Below are 18,814 nucleotides of genomic sequence, written 5' to 3'. Positions count from 1 at the left end.
GAGGGTCATCCAGACTGAGTAAATCTACATGTGATGTGCTTCTCACAGAAATCATTGACATATGCGATTGCCATATTATGCTTTCAGCATATTTTTTGCGCATGCAGAACCTTTGAGGTTATTCTGTAGACTAGTCTGTACAGTATATGTCATTGTTTTGGAATGTTGCAGTAATAATAAACATACATTTGCATAAAGGAAGCATATTTGTCCATCCCCATGTTACTAAGAGTATTAAAAACTTAAAAAATATCTCTTTAAGGTACATTTACAACAGGTCAAAAATGTTAACTATGGACAACCATGCGATTAATCGCGACTACATATTTTAATGGATTGACAGCCCTGCTCTCAAGCATTGTACCCCCTTCATTGGACAGATCTGAATAAAATTCACCTCTGTCTTGTTTTCAGCATTACAGCACAACAGAAAAGGCCCTGAGCTAAAATTGATTCAGATGTTTAGGTCAAACGTGATGTGTGCCGAATGAACTCTGACAGAGTGGTTATCACACTACTGCACCCAGCGCTTCACACCCACGCTGTCTACAAAATCAACAAACAGCCCTACTTCCACCTCCTACTCTCTGAACCAAAATAGACCTTGTTCTTCAGATTCACTGCCTGCTCGGTAGAAATCACACCAGACTTCTAGTTAACTGTACACATCATACAATATTGCACAATTCTGTAGGGCAACCAGAAATCTAACATACCACTCGTTCCACAGGGACGAAATCTTCATCTATGGAGACGATTCGGAAGTAGACTGTAAGGGAAAAGAATGAAACAAAAACCAAACATTAAATTAATTCCCTAAATAAAACACAGAAAGCAATACAAAGTAAGAGTAAGGCAAACAGTACAGATACATTGAGAATCACGTGAATGGAACTCCATAGTTCACTTCCCATTGTGTGCCAGCAGGTGGTAAAAGGAGGACAGATAACTTAAACAGCAGAACATAAGAACACACTGTTCTTACAGAGAAAAATCTAATCAAATTTGGAAAGTTCTGTTGAGAGTTGATGGTGTGAGACTGTTTTCACCTTCTAAATGTAAATTATGACTTTATGAAAGCCAGCAAGAAGGTTTAGGAGCTACGAGAAGGATGGTTTTAAAGGAGTCCAAGCTCCAAACACTTACATTTCCCATATTGCAACCTTAATGGCATATTTTTGTGAGGTCTTTCTTGCCTGGAAAACACGCAGACTGTATGAAATAGGTGGACATAGACTCTTTTTTTTCAAAAGTTAGGCTAACCAACCTGGGAAGTGGATACCTGTCCCATCCCAACCTGTCAACCAGGAGCAATGCTTGGCCAACCTTTCGACTGAATATGGTCACTTCAGGCTCCGAAAATAAAAAGATAAAGATAAACTCATGGCCTCAAGACAGTTGCCCATGTGTTGTTCAGAGTAACTACGTTCTGGTTAGTGTTAACATGTTCAGTTCAATATAAACTATATGTCCTGTCACTTTAAGTAGATTGTTTGCAGTGTACTTGGCGAGCATGTGGTGTTAATAGAGTACAACCTAAATGCTTTGTTTTATTATATGTAGTTGGTTGTTGAAGGGTCATGTCACTTTTCCTGTGTTGTGATTGGCTGTGGGGCGGGGGCTAGTGAGGAACACGGGTCAAGCGACAAAAGTGAGCGAGCGGCGCTGTCGACTACTGGAGCTGTGAGGAAAGCAGCGGGAAGGCAATGAGAAAAGTCACCAGAGATTTATGATTAAAAGTGTCTGTAGAGTATAGCGTTGTAGAAACTAGAGCGCAAGACCGCAGACCAGTGAAAAGTCGGCTGTGTTGGCTTTGGACTTAAGTAAACACGATGTAGTAACTGTTATTTTGTGAATAGCCCTTCCAGCTAATTAGCCTAGCTAGCTGCTCCACGTCCCTCCCCACATGTTCCTTCTGATATTGCGGGGAGACTGAAAGACACAGTTGCTCTGCAAACTTGAAACAGAGAGAGAAGCACCCACCAGCAGAAAATAAATCGGCGTCTATGGCTCCTCTGGCAACGGTGGACACGCTAAATTAACCAGATAGGTGATCAGGATAAAGCCTGGTAGCTCCTCTGGCAACGAGGGAGAAGGAAAATTTGCCCCGTCAGTCTGCCACAGTCAGCCATCAGCCCGCCAGCTCATTCCGCTACACTTGGAATTTACACTTTATTTTGCTCGGTCAGAGTAAAACGGCTTCTACTGTTTTTTGGCCAACACGCTCTCCAGCATCGACCAGGCCTGCAACAGGGGTTTGTTTTCTATAGTTGCCTCTGTTTTTTTCTGGTCGCCGGCTTTTACGAGTGTGATTGTGGGCCCACTCGGTTTCACAGGTACCATAAGAATTAAGTCGATCTTTGTTGGTATTGCTAATAGTATTTATTGTTAAACCAAATGTACATTAAAGTATATAAAAAAAATAGTAACAGAAGGTCAAGGGGAGCTAAATTACATTTTATTTGTGTGTATAACAATTTGTTTATTTCTGTAAAAGGTCAGTAGAAATCATTTTCTTGATTTTACCATTTTCCTCTTTTGTTAAAACATTTTAAGTTAATTTGTGAGGACATAGTTGTTCTGTGATAAATTAGGTACATGCATAACTACAGGAGGTCACACAAATATTAAAGGAGGAAATAATTATTGATATTAATATTATAATATACTTTAAAAACAGGGATAAGTGTGTACAAAATAGAACTAGGGAATTAGGTTTACGAACACAGGGTGCTACCTATTGGCCAAGATACAGAAAGCGTTGCATATATACACCAGAAATTGTACACAACAGTAACAAATAATAACCTAAACTGTAGTAAATCTCAAATATATCTGAGATGTAAACAAATTTTAGAAGACCTAAATATTAAAAGTTAACATACTTTACAATGAGGTAGAGGTGTTAATGTGCCATATAGTGTTTAAGAGTTTTAAAAGTGCAATTATAGTTCTTCGATACCGGAACCAGGCAGGACGTCTTCTACAGCACAGGTATTCTCTCCTGGTTCAGACTCAGGTTGAAGAGGTGTTGCTAAATCGAGACGACAGCTGGCACAGGTCTTCAAAACCCATAGTCTGATACCGTCCAGGCGCTTGAGAAAGGGGCGGTGAAAAAGCATGAGGGGCGGTGGAGGTGTGTGGAAGACTGGAGGTGTGGTGGTCTGGTGTGAGGTGGAGGAGGCAGCAGTGAGCTGTGAACTAAATCTGTTCAATCAATAGGTTTAGCTCATCTGCCCTATCTAGTCTGCCTGCAGGTTTTCTGTCTCTCACCTTGAACTCAGTGATTTCTTTCATTCCATTCAACACATCCCTCACGTTGTTCTGCTGGAGTTTGGCCTCCAGCTTCCTCTTGTAGGAGTTTTTGCACTCCCTAAGCTTTTCCCTCAGGTCATGCTGTATCCTCCTCAGCTCCACCCGGTCTCCAGACCTGAAGGCTTGCTTCTTTTTATTGAGAAGGGCTTCCAGGTCACTGGTGATCCAGGGTTTGAAATTCAAGAAAAAACAACACACACGACGGGCGCTGCTGCAGTGGGCGCCAGCAACGGAGCATTGGGTGATCAAACTTATTGCAGTTCCGTAAAATAACCAGTCCACTCATTAGTTCCGCCTGCAGTCTTCTCTGCGGGAAAAAGCAAACCACAATCCTGACTCTGTGCATGAGCCGCCACAAATAGACCATTGTATGAGAAGCACTGAACAAGGTACAAACCAGGTACGGTGAGCACAGACAATGATACCTGCTCATTTGTGCTAACATAACTAGAATAGCAATCACACCCTTAAAGGGGCTATATGTAAGATTTCACATATATTCATCAATCAAATATAATTTATTATTGCCAATGTGTGAAGGGATAGTAGAGGAACTGATAAATCGAGACCTTCCCCAACTTGCTTTTTTGCCTCTAACAACCTGTGGGCTGATTTTTATGTAAAGCACTCAGGCCGTTTTTTCCGCGAAACAAAAGTATGGGACGTATCTGCGCGTTCGCACCTCCTCTGCCGAGAGCTCATTCTACGCCGCTGCAGTCAACAGTGTGCAACACGAGACAACGCACGCTGTGAAATGGAGACGGATGCCAACAAACGACAGCACCCACAACAACACCAACACAAACTACACACAAGATTATAAAGCAAACAAAAGTTTAACAGGAATGTGATCGACTTCAGGGGGGAAACTAGAGTCAACATTGGCAGGGCATGCGAATCATGGAGACCTTCGATTGCTTTTTGGGATCAAAACAGACCCACAACTTATTGTTGTCATAGAAACAAAACCCGCGTGCAGAGTTCTCTCACCGGGTGCAGCGTTTTTTCTCTCACAGCACGGCTTCATCCCAGCTCTCTCCAGCCTGGCTAATGTTTCGCTAATACCGTTTGGTTACGAAGCACAATGCCAGATCCATGCAGTGTAGTTATGTTAGAGCTGGTTAGCTAACCTTAGCATGCACGCTAACGTTATGACAACCACAGTACTATCCGAGTGTGTATGTCGGTGTTGCCAGTCTAGCTTGACGAATAACTCCACCAGCTAACATGATACTAACTGAGGTATTATGACAAACAGTGTTGATTTTGGACAACATGACACTTCATAACAAGTGTTCTCTCAAGACACTACATAAAGAGCAGGTCTGGAATGTACTTGTTATATTATTTACAGAGACACAACATTAATCCACCATGAGCAAACACCTGGCAGCATTTGGCAACGGTGGCAAGAAAAACTTTTTTTTAACAGGCAGAAGCCACGAACAGAACCAGTTTTATTCACCCAGACAGTTGTCATGAATTGGAAATAAAGCTATAGAGACCAAAACCGTAAACATTTTTATTTACCAGGCTGTAAACATGTTTAATTCTGCTGCACATTCTGGTATTTTAGGTTTTTGGCACCTCAGCGCTAGCTTCATTTTTCAGCCCGAGGTCGCAACTTGATTTTCAAAATTATGGCAAGAAATTTTTAAAAATTTAGCAGTGGGCAGGGTCTGATGACAAGATGCTATCAAGTTGCATTATGGGAAGAGCAGTATCCAGTGTTGTTAATGCTTGACCCACACACAGGATTTAAGTCAGGATCTATCTTCGCAAGTCTGCTGAATAAAAAAAATGCTGTACTAAATCTGTGAAATGTCCCTTTATGAAATATAGGTCCATAAAAAAAACCATATAGAGAGATGACAAATAGGCTGAACCATCTTTACAACCTTTTAGATAAAGCATATACTGTATATATATATGTTTATGGTTTTATGAAGTTAAAGTGATTGATGGATGTTTTTCTTTATATTTTAATGCACTCGAACTCAACCAAGAACTCTAGAGGGAACTGCCACTTTTCAAGTTGTGGCTCAGCATTAAGCGGATATTATAATGTAGTCTGAAATAGTGCTTACATAAGCTTTAAAGCAGTGCAGAGATGATAGAGGACTGTAGAAAGAGTTAGACACAGCATTTCTGCCTCACAGTAGGAGACTTTTAACACTTTCCATGTCCTCTTAACATTTTGAGGACACAAATATTTAAAACTCACCTGTCTGACCAGGTTTGTAGATGGGTCTATCAGTCTTGACGATGTGGGTGACAGTAGAAGGCACAATGAGGATTTTGGTATCCTTGCTTAAAGAGGAGAACTCACCCTCAAAACCAATTGTAATTTTTGCCACAGTTTTTCTGGACACTGTGGGGACCTGCAACACCAGAAAACACATATCTGTCAGAGAGCTAAAATACTTTAAAACCTGGACAGTTCCACATTACATGTTAATATGCAACTAGATCCTGGCCACCCTCTGCTGCCTGATGTTTAAAAGCGCATGTTGCTTTACGTACCGCGTCATCGACAACAAAACAGAACATAGCTCGTTGTTTTTGGATGCCCACAAGGCCTGTACTCCAACGCCGGTGGCCTGGGGAAAAGAACTTTATATGTCTTTTTCTATGTCACAGGTGTCTTCTATATAGAGGTCAGGCATACATATATCTAAATGTTTCAGATATAAGATTATTCAATATAAGAATTAATGTAGAGCTTATGTGACTCCAGTTACACTAGCAACGATGGCTGTTAATGCCTCTGAGCTATGTTGGCATAATTGTGGTGCTTGTGGTTCTTGGATTATTTTTTTATGGGACTGTCCTGCTGTGAAAACTCTGTGGTTAGAGATGCATTCCATGATGACAGATTTTGGATGTGGTTCTACACTTATCCCCTATTGTATGCATTCTTGGCAAAAAGCCTGATAATATAACCAGTCCCTTTTAATATACACCTTTGGACACTGAGCTGCCTATTGTCAGGAGAACGTTGAGTTGAGAGTTGCATGTAGGTGACTCTGTGCATGTATATGATGTTATGTATCGGACTAACACTTTTTTCATTTGTCTGAGGCATTCCCTGACCTCCATACTTCTGTGTGTTGCTGTGTGGCACTGCCTGGCCTCCATACAATCAACGTCTGATCACCTGCACCTGAGAGCTGTCTATAAAGGCCTGAGCAAGCTCCTCCCTCTTCCTCTCTCAACCAGCAGCCAGGACCAGACAATGGCCCCAGCCACCTTGTCCTTTGTTTAAAGATAGTTTTTTTTGTACAATAAAGATTATTGTGATCGATTTAAAAGCCTCTGACTCCTCTATGTTGCTTCCCCTAGAGCTCGTACTCCAAGACAAGTTCCCGCTGTCTCAAACTCGTTCAAAAGAACTGCTCCAGGAAATGTTCCTTCTGAAAGAGCTTGCTTTTATTGCAAGAAACCTGGTCACCTTGTTGCTAAGTGTCCTGTCTTGAGAAAGAAAGAAACATCTTCCAAACCTGTAGCCTTAATAAAAACTGTAAAAGAATCCTCTTTTATGCAGGCTAATCAGCATCCATCTCTAACGAAAGAGCTACCAGGTTCTTCATCTTTTCTTATGGACGGTTTTGTTTCTTTCGGTTCTGATCCAGCAAAAACGAAGCCCATTAAAATCTGGAGAGACTCTGGAGCATTTCAGTCCCTGATTTTTCAGGACTGTTTGGAGTTTAATGATGATTCCTCTCTAGGATCTAGCGCTCTTGTTGAAGGGTTTGGATGCTATATGTCTTTGCCAATGTATAGCCTAAACCTCAAAACCTCTTTGGTCTCTGGTGAGGTTGCGGTAGCTCTCTGTCCTCGCATCCCAATTGATGGTGTGTCTTTTATATTGGGAAATGATCTTGCTGGTGACAGAGTAGCTGCTGCTCTTGAAGTTGTCCTGTTTCCTGTTGTGAGTGAAGTTCCAGATGAACTTGAGCGGCACTATCCAGACACTTTTCCTGTCTGTGTGACTACCCGTGCCATGTCAAAAAGCAATAAATACAAATGTGACTGACAAGATACTTTCAGACACATTCTTAGCTAAAGATGCGACTTTTGGGTTTAGCAAAGTTTTCCCCTCTCGTGAAGAGCTTAAAGTTGAGCAGAGATTATGAAACTTTGTCTCTCCTCTTTGAGGAGGATGTTGACAGGGAGGCAGTAAAAGACCTTTCTTGTGGGTATTTTGTGGATGATGGAGTGCTGATGAGAAAGTGGACCCCTCCTAAGATGTCTTGTCAGGATGAGTGGGGGAGTGTGTTTCAAGTTGTTGTCCCGAGTGCTTATCGTCCTGATATCTTGAGCTTGGCCCATGATCACTGCCTTGCGGGACATATGGGCATTAAAAAAACTTCAGACCGTGTTCTGAGACATTTTTTCCAGCCTGGTTTGAAATCGGATGTAAAACAATATTGTAGAACTTGTCATGTGTGTCAAAGTGTTGGTAAACCTAACCAGAAAATTCCACCTGCACCCCTACATCCTATCCCAGCTATTGGAGGACCTTTTGAACGGATCTTAGTTGATTGTGTTGGGCCCCTTCCTCGCACCAAATCTGGCAACCAGTTTTTGTTGACCATAATGTGTGCTGCCACAAGATTCCCTGAGGCCATTCCTCTTCGTCAAATTACAGCTTCAGCCATTTCCAAGGCCCTAATTAAGTTCTTCACAGTATTTGGTCTCCCAAGAATCATTCAGACTGACCAAGGGTCAAACTTTATGTCTCGTGCTTTCTCGCAGGTGTTGCAGCAATTGTCTGTTCAACATTGTACCTCATCTGCTTATCATCCAGAGTCTCAAGGTGCTTTAGAAAGATTTCATCAGACCCTTAAGACTATGTTGCGGTCCTACTGTAAGGAGTTTGAGAGAGACTGGGATGATGGAACTCCCTTACTCCTCTTTGCAGCTAGGGAAGTGACTCAAGAATCCTTTGGTTTCAGCCCAGCAGAACTAGTGTTCGGCCATGCAGTTTGTGGCCCTTTGAAACTTTTGAAAGAAAAATGGATAGACAGCCAGCCCTCTTCTACCAACCTCTTAGATTTTGTGTGTAACTTTAGGTCTAAGCTTAGCAATGCTTGTGAAATAGTGAAGCACAACTTGGGAGAGGCCCAAACCAGAATGAAGGGATGGTATGATAAGAAGGCTAAACACCGGGTGTTTTCTCCAGGTGACAAAGTGCTTGTCTTTTTGCTACTTCCAGGGTCTGCTTTGCAAGCTAAATATAGTGGACCATATGTGTTAGAGCATCAGGTGAGTGAGCTGGCGATTATGTCTGGCGATTTTGAAGTCACTTAGAGATATTCTCTATGGTTGTATGTGTGCATTTGCTGTAAATATATGTATATGAATATATGTGTATATATATATGTGTGTGTGTGTGTGTATATATTATACACACTGTGTATATATATATATATATATATATACTGTATATATATATATTTGTATATATATATATAAACAATAACGAAAAAAAAAAATATCCTCTGTTTTCAAAGGGTTAATGGAAGGCCATAAGGAGAGAGATGAACACTGTAGATCAAATTAACATTTAAAGTTGAGTTCTGCTTTAGTCCACCTCGCTGACACTGACAATGCAGAAGGAAACACCAAAAGAAGACCAAAATGGCCGAACTGTGTGTATGTGTGTTGAGTCAGACCTGGAACTTTCGACAGAGTTGAAAGTCCTTTTCGACCTCCTCCTCCAGGATGAGGGTGGTATTTGAATTCACATCAAGGGTGACGTTCAGGCAGATGGTCTCTGATGGGCCATGAATTTGCACACACAGGGTCTCCCGTTCCCCTCCTCTCACCCGGGAACTCACCGCCAGTGTAAAAATGCTGCATGAAGAGAGAGAACATTACAGATTTGAACAAATCGTGAGAAGAAAATCATGTGAGTGTAAAAGTTTTAACAAAAGTCACACAACACGTCTTTTCATTGCTAACGCTATCTTACAACCTTTTTTTGCCATTATTGTGCAACAAGATTGCCAGCTTAAGCTTGTGGAAGACTCCTCTGAAGCTCAACGAGTGCACAAGCAGAGTGAGTACCAAATACCAATTTTTTTTTTTTTTTTTTCAGTCAAAGATTTTTATTTATTGATTGTTGTATGCTTCAAAACAGAACGCCTACCCAAGCTAGTTAATCTATGAAGTAAACGGGAACACTCAGAGACCTGTTCAATTGACGTGGCATTTCTTGGTTTAACCGCGTTAGCCAGCAGATGTCGGTAGTGGAACATGGATGAGTTTTATAGTCATAACAAAGTCAATCCAGCTCTGGCAAGCAAACATATCTTTGCAAACAATATATAATTCAGTAAACGGGTATCTAAAAGTTGCTCTCCCACAAACTTAACACTAGTAGCTAATGTAGCTAAGCTAATCATGTATGCTAATTTGACTGACCTATCTGGGTGCATTTTCAGATGCCTGATAAAGTTTGGTGCAGTTGATCCAGCGTCTTTCATTTTCAGACCGCCGATGTTGCATTCGCTGATTCTTTTGTTTAGGCTTCACATGAAGTTATTAAAGCCAAAAGATGTGGTAAATGGCAATGGCACTGTAACAGCTGCAGGTGATGTGCTTGCCATGGTGTCTTCTGCGGAGTGTGGCCATTCAAGCACCCGATGCGGGGTTGCGCATGATGGGAGGTAATGACATTCAGCGCGTAATGTTAATGATGCAAAATACAAAAAAGGATTGTGGGAAAGTCCGAAATCTTTGAGGGGCAAGTCAAGTTTCAAGTACGGCTGAACAGTTTATCGTTATTTAATCATCATCTCATGTTTGTTTTGACCAGAATAAACTTCGGAATAAAAACTCAAAATGCGAGTTGTGTTATTTGGGCAACTTTGTAAAAAGCACAGCTCATGCTGGATATCAACAGATCAGCTACACAAAGGCAGGGAGAACCAGAAAGAGGTGGGGCAGGACAATTTAGGCAAGTACCCCTAAATATGACAAATTTCACGTCACCTTTGGTAACTTAATTTCCTTTTTTATTTAATACCCACCTCCTATTAATGACTCAGTAACTCTAACTGTATTTGTATCTATACTGTAGGATAATATAGATTAATGCCGTTCAAAGCTCAAAACCCATGTGCCTCTATGAAGAGTTATTTCTTCTGTTTTGATGACATTGATGAGGTTCATATCTAAAACGCAATTGTTATTTTGTCATTAATAATGTTATCATTAATAAAATAAAGAAAAATATTAATCTGGGACGGGGAAGTGTGTTAGTTTGCAGTTTTTTGTGCTCACACATTATGCACAAGCTCATAGTAAGACAGAACAAGTGTAGACTACAGTAATATTAATGCAAATATTGTAAAAGCTATTATAAGATCCTATTACAAATACCAGAAAAAAAACGGAATAAGATTTTTCAACATAAATACATTAAGATTAGTGATTTCAAAAACATTCATAATTCATTCGTACACAAGGCTGCAGAAGTTTGAATTGCTCGTTTAGATATATGAACACTTCAGCTGTGATGCTGCCAAAAGCTGCCTCGTCCTGACGGTCGAACTGCATCAAACACTATAAACATCTTAATGAGGTCAGGTTTTTCATGCCCATGTTTTTATTACTGCATGAAACAACACTGTAAGAAAGCATCGGGTGATTGATGCGCTCTTTGTAGTCCATCATTGGTAGATTGTAGTTTTTTACACAGCAGAACCAAGTGACATCAGTTTATCATTTATTAGATACATCTCATCCTGTGTCCCCTTAAAGCTGCAGTAGGTAAGCTGGAGAAGAGAGCGGACTTTGCTTCAAAATTTGAGAGATGACAACCTCCAGGTTAGAGCTTGGGTTCGGCTCTGATTGGTTGTGTGTTTCGGGAGCGTTGGATTCATACAAATGCCTTTGGGAGCAGTAGGAGGAGGCAGAGGAACATGATTTTTTTAATAGATTATCTCTCTCATGTACTACTGCATGTTTAAACTGACAGTTTGAGCAAATATGATTAAAAGTTAGTTTTAATATTGTTACCTACTCCAGCTTTAATAGTCAAACATATCACTCAGTGTGAGTCTTTATCCTGGAAAGTGTAAATAAAGGTTGTTTCAGCAGCGTGCTGTTAATCGCTTCGTCTGACACCGACCCTGTGGCAGCGGTTACAGGCATTAAAAATAACTATATAATTAGTCATTCTTGTGGCTGATGATCTGATTTGCTTTTGTGTCTTACAGGGACATCAGTATTAATTTTAGTCTGTTAAATTACCATTTAAAAACTCCTCCCAGTATCTTTAAGAAGGGTAAAAAAGTACTTTTTTTTTTTTTAAATGTGGCGGATTATCAGTCATCAATCATTGTTCCAATTTGTCTCTTTAACTTGAGTAGCTATGAGAACATTATTCATCAAATGGAAGTTAGTGCTAGCAGATGGAGAATCTTTGACACACACATACACACACGAAAGCACATACATGTATGAGTGGGACAGTGCTGGATTTTGGTCCTTGTGTACACCAAACATAAAACATACAACATTAATTCCAACTTTTACAAACATCACTTGCAGCTACGTCTCCTGAAAACACTGGCGCGTGCACTCGGTGTCACCGGCTTAAAAGCACAAATCAAACTTTTGCAGTCAATATTAAATTCGGCAGTTTGTTGGACAAATTTTTATTTACTTACGTGTCTTCAAGGTTAGATGAGGTCGCAGTTTGCAGAAGCGCTGCTGCGATGATGACAGCGAACATTTGGAGCAAAGGTGTCATGTCTGCAGGGGATAGGCCGACAAGGTGAGCGGACCGGACTGCACTCGAGGAGGACTCACTTGCAGCCTGCTGTGGGCCGGACTGAGACCGAGACAAAGATTGATGTTCAGGTCACGCAGTTGCCCAAACGGAGGTGGCAGTTGAGGTAGGGCTGATTTGCTGTTTATACCTCCAAACCACTGCCACCACTCCCTCTGCAGTCACTCCTCCCAAGTTTGTTGGACCTTTGCAGCCTCCTTCCTTTTGTCAAAGGAGTTCCGCTTTCCTAAAGGTGAATCCCAAAGCCCAAGGTTATGGTTGTTGATTGATCTGTGCCATGTGAGCTTACAGTAGATGTACATGTTTGCCAAGCAGAGCAGCTGATTAAAATGTGTTGTGTGAGTTCACACCAGGTACAGCTTTAATAAAGATGTACAGTGTCTGTAGGCTACATGAAGGTATCCCATGAAGTATTCGACATTCACATCTGGGATTTGTTTTTAGGTAAGACCTATGCACACTAATGGCAATTACATAGACAATAGTATTGGCTCCTGTACATGGTAATAATTTGAAGTAATATTGACATGATAGGGAAAGTAAATGTAATATTGCACATGGTATTGATACAGGTAATAGATTAGTAGTTTTGCACATGGTGATGCACACATTAGAGCCCCTGATATTAAAAAGTAATACTGCACATGGTAATTAACATACTATAGTTCAGTTTTTAAGATTATTTTTTTTGGCTTTTTCCTTTATTTGACAGGACAGCTGAAGATTGACAGATTGTTGGGAATAGAGAGTGGGGGATGACATGCACCAAATGATCGGCAGACCGGGAGTCAAACCTGCGATCAGTGTGACGAGGACTCTGTACATGGGGCGCCCGCTCTCCCAGCTGAGCTAAACCAGCGCTCCTATAGTTCACTACTTAAAAGTAATATCGCACATGGTATCAAAATGTGTTCATTCAACATAGTAGGACAACATAATAGCACGTTAATTAAAAGTCATGCTCCATTTTTCCTCCTGCAAAACACATTGTGATCATTTATAGCTTACACATGATCTCAGGAGAGAAAAATATCACTCAGTGAAAAAACAGGTTTCAGCTTTATTTTTTCAAATTTGTTAATTTGTTATTATTCTCTCTCTTGGTTGTCCAGCACGTCATCTGAGATCAGTCATGAGACAGTTAAACAGGACCTGGGTGGATCAACAAGGATGTACTGCTTCAGGGTGCCACTGGCTGTGCGCTTGGTGTGTTTGGTCTAAACTGCAAAAGCAAATGTCAAAATTCTATTTGCAAATTAAGCTCATTGGTAACACTTTTAAACACGTGGCAGTTTTAAGTTTACAAAAAAACAGCTGCCTTTGCACACCGATATTTACATGTTGAATGTGTCACTTGTTCCTTGGTTTTACATCTACAGCTTTTGGAATACTTATTCCTTCAACTGTATTTGGAAAACCAGTTCACCTTCTGATTCTGAGATAGTGAAAGGCCTCAGAGATGAGTAACATGCTGGTCCAGCTCTGATAATAAGTGCAAGCCCATCTCCCAATGGTGGTCAGTATCTCTCTTTTGTAGTTTGCAATTTGTTTTTTGCCTCAAATTATTTTTGATCAAACAATTTTTTTCACTTCATCTGTTTTCTCTCTACCTCACTTGCGTTGACCTTATGGGTAATAGTATCTGATGCATCTTTTTTGTTTGTTATAATAATAGTAATAATAATAAACCTTATTTATATAGCACCTTTCCAAACCCAGGTTACAAAGTGCTTTACAACAATAACCAGATAAAACAGATCAGCACAATAAAGAACAAGACTAGCAGTAATTAAAAGAAAATCACAAATGTCAAACAGGCGAGATATACTCCAAGAATGATCCAATACATACCAAAGCGTCACACATATACTCACATTAAACATAGAAAGATCAGAGGTGTTCTATAAGCCAAGTTTAAAGGGTGGATTTTTAAGAGTTTTTTTAAACAGTCGACAGATTCAGTTGATTTAATGGAAGGCGGAAGTGAGTTCCAGAGTGTGGGTGCTAAAACAGCAAAGGAGCAGTCCCCCTTAGTTTTAAGTTCTGTGCGTGGTATCACCAAGAGATTGTGGTTCGATGATCGAAGAGGTCGTTCTGTGATGTAAGGGGTTAAAAGCTCAGAAATAATGTGAACCACTTAGATAGAAAGGGTTCTTTCCGGGACTATAACATTCTGCTAGAGGACTTCAATGCCCACTTGGGCAATGATGGAGACACCTGGAGGGGGGTGATTTTTTAGGCTTGGCAACGGTGGACAGAAATGCACAACTCATGACTGAGAAAAAATATACTTGACAAAAGCTGTTAAAAAAATCGGGCACAGGTACAAAAATCACTGGGCAAAAACATGATCCAAAAAGTCAAAAGGTTATACACTAGAAAGTCTTTCACTTGGAATAAATGCTGGAATGCTACTCACACAGAGAGAAGACAGCTGGGGTGATTGAGGATCAGACACACCCTCAATCAACCTGGGAGTGTCAGTCTCACAGCCACAGGATTACTACTTTGGACACAGGAAATGAGCCAACAAAATGAGGGGCTAACTTGCACGATTCCACACGTAGAGGAAGGTCCTGGGTCGACAGTCATACCCTCTGTCCAGCCTGGTGGGAAGGAGCAGGGTGCAATGACGGTCAGTTGTCGTCTTGTAGCTTCTTGAGCTCCTTAGCAAAACCTACCTGGCCTGATTCCAGGTGCGACGGCACCGACGAATCAGAGCCAGCACTGAGGGCACGCTGACCTCCTCCTCCAGAACTGGAAACAGAGGTGGTTGATAGCCATAGGTGCACTGAAAGGGTGCAAGACCAGTGGAGAAACAAGGAAGTGTGTTGTAGGCATACTCTACCCAGATGAGGTGTTTGCTCCAGGTTGTAGGGTTCTTGGAGACAATGCAGCGCAGTTCAGTCCCTTCATCACTGATCCAACAGAGTTCATAGCACCAAATTCCACAGATTTCCCAAGTCCATGTAATCTTTTGGTCAGTAGCAACAGCCTTAAAAAGCTGAATATTATTAAGTCAGCACCAGAACTTATTAATGTGTTATGTTTCATTTTGTTTGTACCTTTCTACCTTTGTTTGTTTAAAGAGCTTCATCTGTGCGTCAGAGGCCTTCACGCTGCCTTTCAGTTGTGCCGTGCTGCTCTTGACTGAGTGTTTACTCAAGATAACTAATTAAAGTTGGTGTTGACCTTGCTGTCCTTTGCAGGAGACCAATTATTATTGGAGTGATTCCAGCGGCATAATCAGCCCTTGATGGAGCGCTGCTGTTTTAGGTAAGATAATTAGTTCCTATTTTGTCTGCTTCCACTTCAGATGCAGGCCCAATATGAATTGTTATGTGGTATGCTTTTTCACGCCTGTTGGTATCATAGACTATATAAAAGAAGTGGATGTAGCCTCTTGCTTTCAAAAGTGAAGCTATTAGAAAAGTGCCAGAAAAATAAGTAAACATACCAAATGTCAAAGAACCCTTTGATAGCTCAAAACATGTGAGGCTATTTGTCAGACACAAAGAAAAGATTTGGAATAAAGCTTTGTGCATGGAAAATATATTTGGACACTTGATGTATGATCATTTTGTGACAGTCAACACAGGCAACATGTTTCACTTTTGTAGTGGTATATTTTTGTGTAGTCATCCATCTATCTGTCTGTCTGTCTGTCTATCTGTACAGTCTGTCTGTCTGTCTCTGGATTCATCTGCCTTTTCTTTCATTACAATGTCAATATTACAAATTACATTTCCTCTTTTGCATCACTGTTCTTTTACAAGTCATTGAATAAATTCACGAGTCACTTCTTTCAAAACAGGTTAAATTTATTTATTTCATGTTTATTTGTATAGGGACAAGTATGACACAAGTAAACCGATGCCACACACTACAGCATTTATGGCCTTGGCTAGTTTGCAATGCCCGTCCCTAGATAGGTCTTTAAAATACATAAAATCAACGACCAATGCACAAGAGACGGTACAAAACAGGCTCAACCTTAAAACAGATATAAAGAGACAGGATACAAAATGTCCGACAATAAAACCTTCTGTAAAACAGGAAACACAAAATCATACATGACTGAGCCCTCTTCAAAAACTTTCATTTTGAGTTTAAAATGCTCCCAGTCAGGGTCCAGTTAAAGCTCTGCACGTAAGGCATTCCACATACTGATCCCCTGAACAGAAAAGGCGCTTTATCCGAGTGATACTTGACGGAAGGGCACTTTACAATCTCCATTAGATGCTCCACGAGTTACAGAGCCTGATACTCTCAGTGGAACCACAAGGTCACTGAGCACCTGAGGAGCCTGATGATGTAAGCATTCATGGACGAGTTTGAGATGAGCAAATTTAGTACAATTATCAAAACTTATAATACATATTACAGACAAGTGTGAAAATAGTCTCTTAATCAATAAACAAGCTGAAATCATTAATCTTAATGTTTAAATAACATACATACATGATGATTAGGGAAAGAAAAATAAATGCAGTGGAACGTGTGTGAAAAAATGATTGGTTGGTCGTTCTTCCAAAATCATAATTTCAAAAAACTGGTTAGTGTCTGACATGACTTCTGTGACAGTACCTGCATTATTCCATTAGTACTCCATACGGACAATCTTATCTGCTGAATTCAGTACAGAATTTACAGTATTCAATATCTTTCTTTGTATTTTGGTTGAATCAAGATGATCATATTAAAACACAAAAAGTTTAGAATATTATGTAAAAACAGGATCTACTTTGTGGAAAATCACACTCACAATCAATTCTCGGACCATACTGTTTTATTGGTACCCTGTATGTCTCATGCGTTACTTTCACGTATAAATAACATGGATTTTGTTGAATCTATTAAAGACTGAACTGTTACAGAGTATCTGCTGCTTTTCTTGAGCTCGTGGGAGCCAGTTCCAGTGTTAAGAAAAGAGGAAGCTTTAAGTTATGAATGCAAACTGATTTTTGGTTTATTACTCACAGTCACAAATGGAAGAAGATGGACAGCAAAAATGAAAACTGAAAAGAAAAAAGAAAAAGAAGTTCCAGTCCAAATAAAACACAGCTCAAAAAGTTTAAAAGACCAAGAAAAAAAGGTGACACAGTGATTCTCCCAACAGAAAGAAGTCCAACAAGCTTTTCAGCAGGATTTCCACAGAGGGTTTTACAGCTCATCACCTGGAGATGAAACACATTTACTTAATCATCTTTTAACCACCAACATATATTAATATTTACATAGTCTTTTAAAAAACTGGCAGGAAATAATATAGATAGATAATAATAAGATAATATTTATACTTAAATACTGGCAAGGAGAAGTTTCTGGAAAATAACACTAGATATTCAATTCTACAAGATGAATCCTTGGCCTTACAAAGTGTAATGATTTTACTTGGTCCAATTTTCCCATATTACAGTGAGTAGTGCCTTCTGTGGTACTTTTAAGTGAATAATTTGGACTTTACTGAAATTTCCATGTGATTAATAGAACATCAAGCACAGAATTAGAATGAAGGAATATTTCCTAAAAAACTACCGATGTTATTTAAAATGTTACTTACTCTGCACAGGGAGAAGTGTAGTCAGTTGCCGCCTCATCACCTGAAAAAACAAAAAAAATTGAATCAGATACACAATAGACACATTCAATAGTGTATTGCTATCACAAGCATTTTTTTTATTTTCCTACACTGAAAGGAAACTTAACATCACAGACATATATAATAGGACACTGCTCAAAAAAATGATGGGAACACTTAACTCAAACATCAGATCTTGATGAACGTGTAATTCAAGTTGAAAATATTTACATGTACATTGTATAATTTGTCGTTATTATTGTATAATAACGGTCAGTGGAAACCAAATTCATCAGCCCATTGAGGGTTGGATTCAAAATTACACCCCAAATCATAGTAAAAAAATGAAATCAAAGGCTGATCCAGCTTCCGTGAATGTCATCATAGCAACTCGTGATGTGACTCAGTAGTGTGTATGGCCCCTGCAAGCTCGCATGCACTCCCGACAACGTCTAGGCATGCTCCTGATGAGTCGGCGGATGGTGTCCTGCAGGATCTCCTCCCAGACCTGGATCAGGGCATCACTGAGCTCCTAGACAGTCTGTGGCGGTACTTGGCGGCATCTGATGCACCGATACATAATGTCCCATAGGTGCTCAATTGGATTATAGTCAGGGGAACGAGAGGGCCAGTCAATGGCATCAATGCCTTCGCCATCCAGGAACTGCCAACACACTCTGGTCACATGAGGCCGGGCATTGTCCTGCACCAGGAGGAACCAAGGGCCCGCTGTACCACCATAAGGTCTAACAATTGCTTGGAGGATGTCATCCCAGTACCTAACAGCAGTCAGGGTACCATTGGCTGTGACATGGAGTTCTCTGCGGCCCTCCAAGGAAATGCCTCCCCAGACCATCACTGACCCACCGCCAAACCGGACATGCTGGATGATAAGGCAGCATATTGTTCACCACGGCATCTCCAGACTCTTTCACGTCTGTCACATGTGCTCAGTGTGAACCTGCTCTCATCTGTTAACGGGGCGCTAATGGCGGACCTGCCAATTCTGGTGTTCTCTGGGCAAGGCTAATGGAGCTGCACGGTGCTGGGCTGTGAGCACAGGTCCCATTAGAGGACGTTGGGCCCTCATGCCACCCTCATGGAGTCTGTTTCTG

The 18,814-nt window shown here is 40.6% G+C and overlaps 2 protein-coding genes across 2 annotated transcripts in view; both read right to left on the bottom strand.

Annotated features, from left to right (window-relative positions):
* LOC138604540 (alpha-2-macroglobulin-like) overlaps positions 1-16,711 on the bottom strand; it is a 55,835-nt gene extending 39,124 nt beyond the window's left edge. Inside the window, exons 1-5 of the mRNA XM_069676471.1 lie at positions 16,706-16,711; positions 14,800-14,909; positions 8,994-9,174; positions 5,540-5,696; positions 717-769 (exon numbers count right to left, since the gene is read on the bottom strand). Coding sequence (XP_069532572.1) covers positions 717-769; positions 5,540-5,696; positions 8,994-9,174; positions 14,800-14,909; positions 16,706-16,711 — 507 coding nt within the window. The remainder of the gene's footprint in view (positions 1-716; positions 770-5,539; positions 5,697-8,993; positions 9,175-14,799; positions 14,910-16,705) is intronic.
* Positions 16,712-17,677: 966 nt separating this feature from the next.
* Positions 17,678-18,814, bottom strand: part of LOC138604539 (alpha-2-macroglobulin-like) — a 34,890-nt gene continuing 33,753 nt past the window's right edge. Inside the window, exon 34 of the mRNA XM_069676470.1 lies at positions 17,678-17,721. Within this exon, the coding sequence (XP_069532571.1) occupies positions 17,678-17,721 (44 nt within the window). The remainder of the gene's footprint in view (positions 17,722-18,814) is intronic.

Source organism: Semicossyphus pulcher, unplaced genomic scaffold (assembly GCF_022749685.1).
Source record: "Semicossyphus pulcher isolate SPU_LCO1_2020_fin unplaced genomic scaffold, fSemPul1.0.p SCAF_26, whole genome shotgun sequence".
Lineage (NCBI taxonomy): Eukaryota > Metazoa > Chordata > Actinopteri > Labriformes > Labridae > Semicossyphus > Semicossyphus pulcher.
The sequence above is the reverse complement of the archived record's forward strand: the minus strand, read 5'-3'. Positions and strand labels throughout refer to the sequence as shown.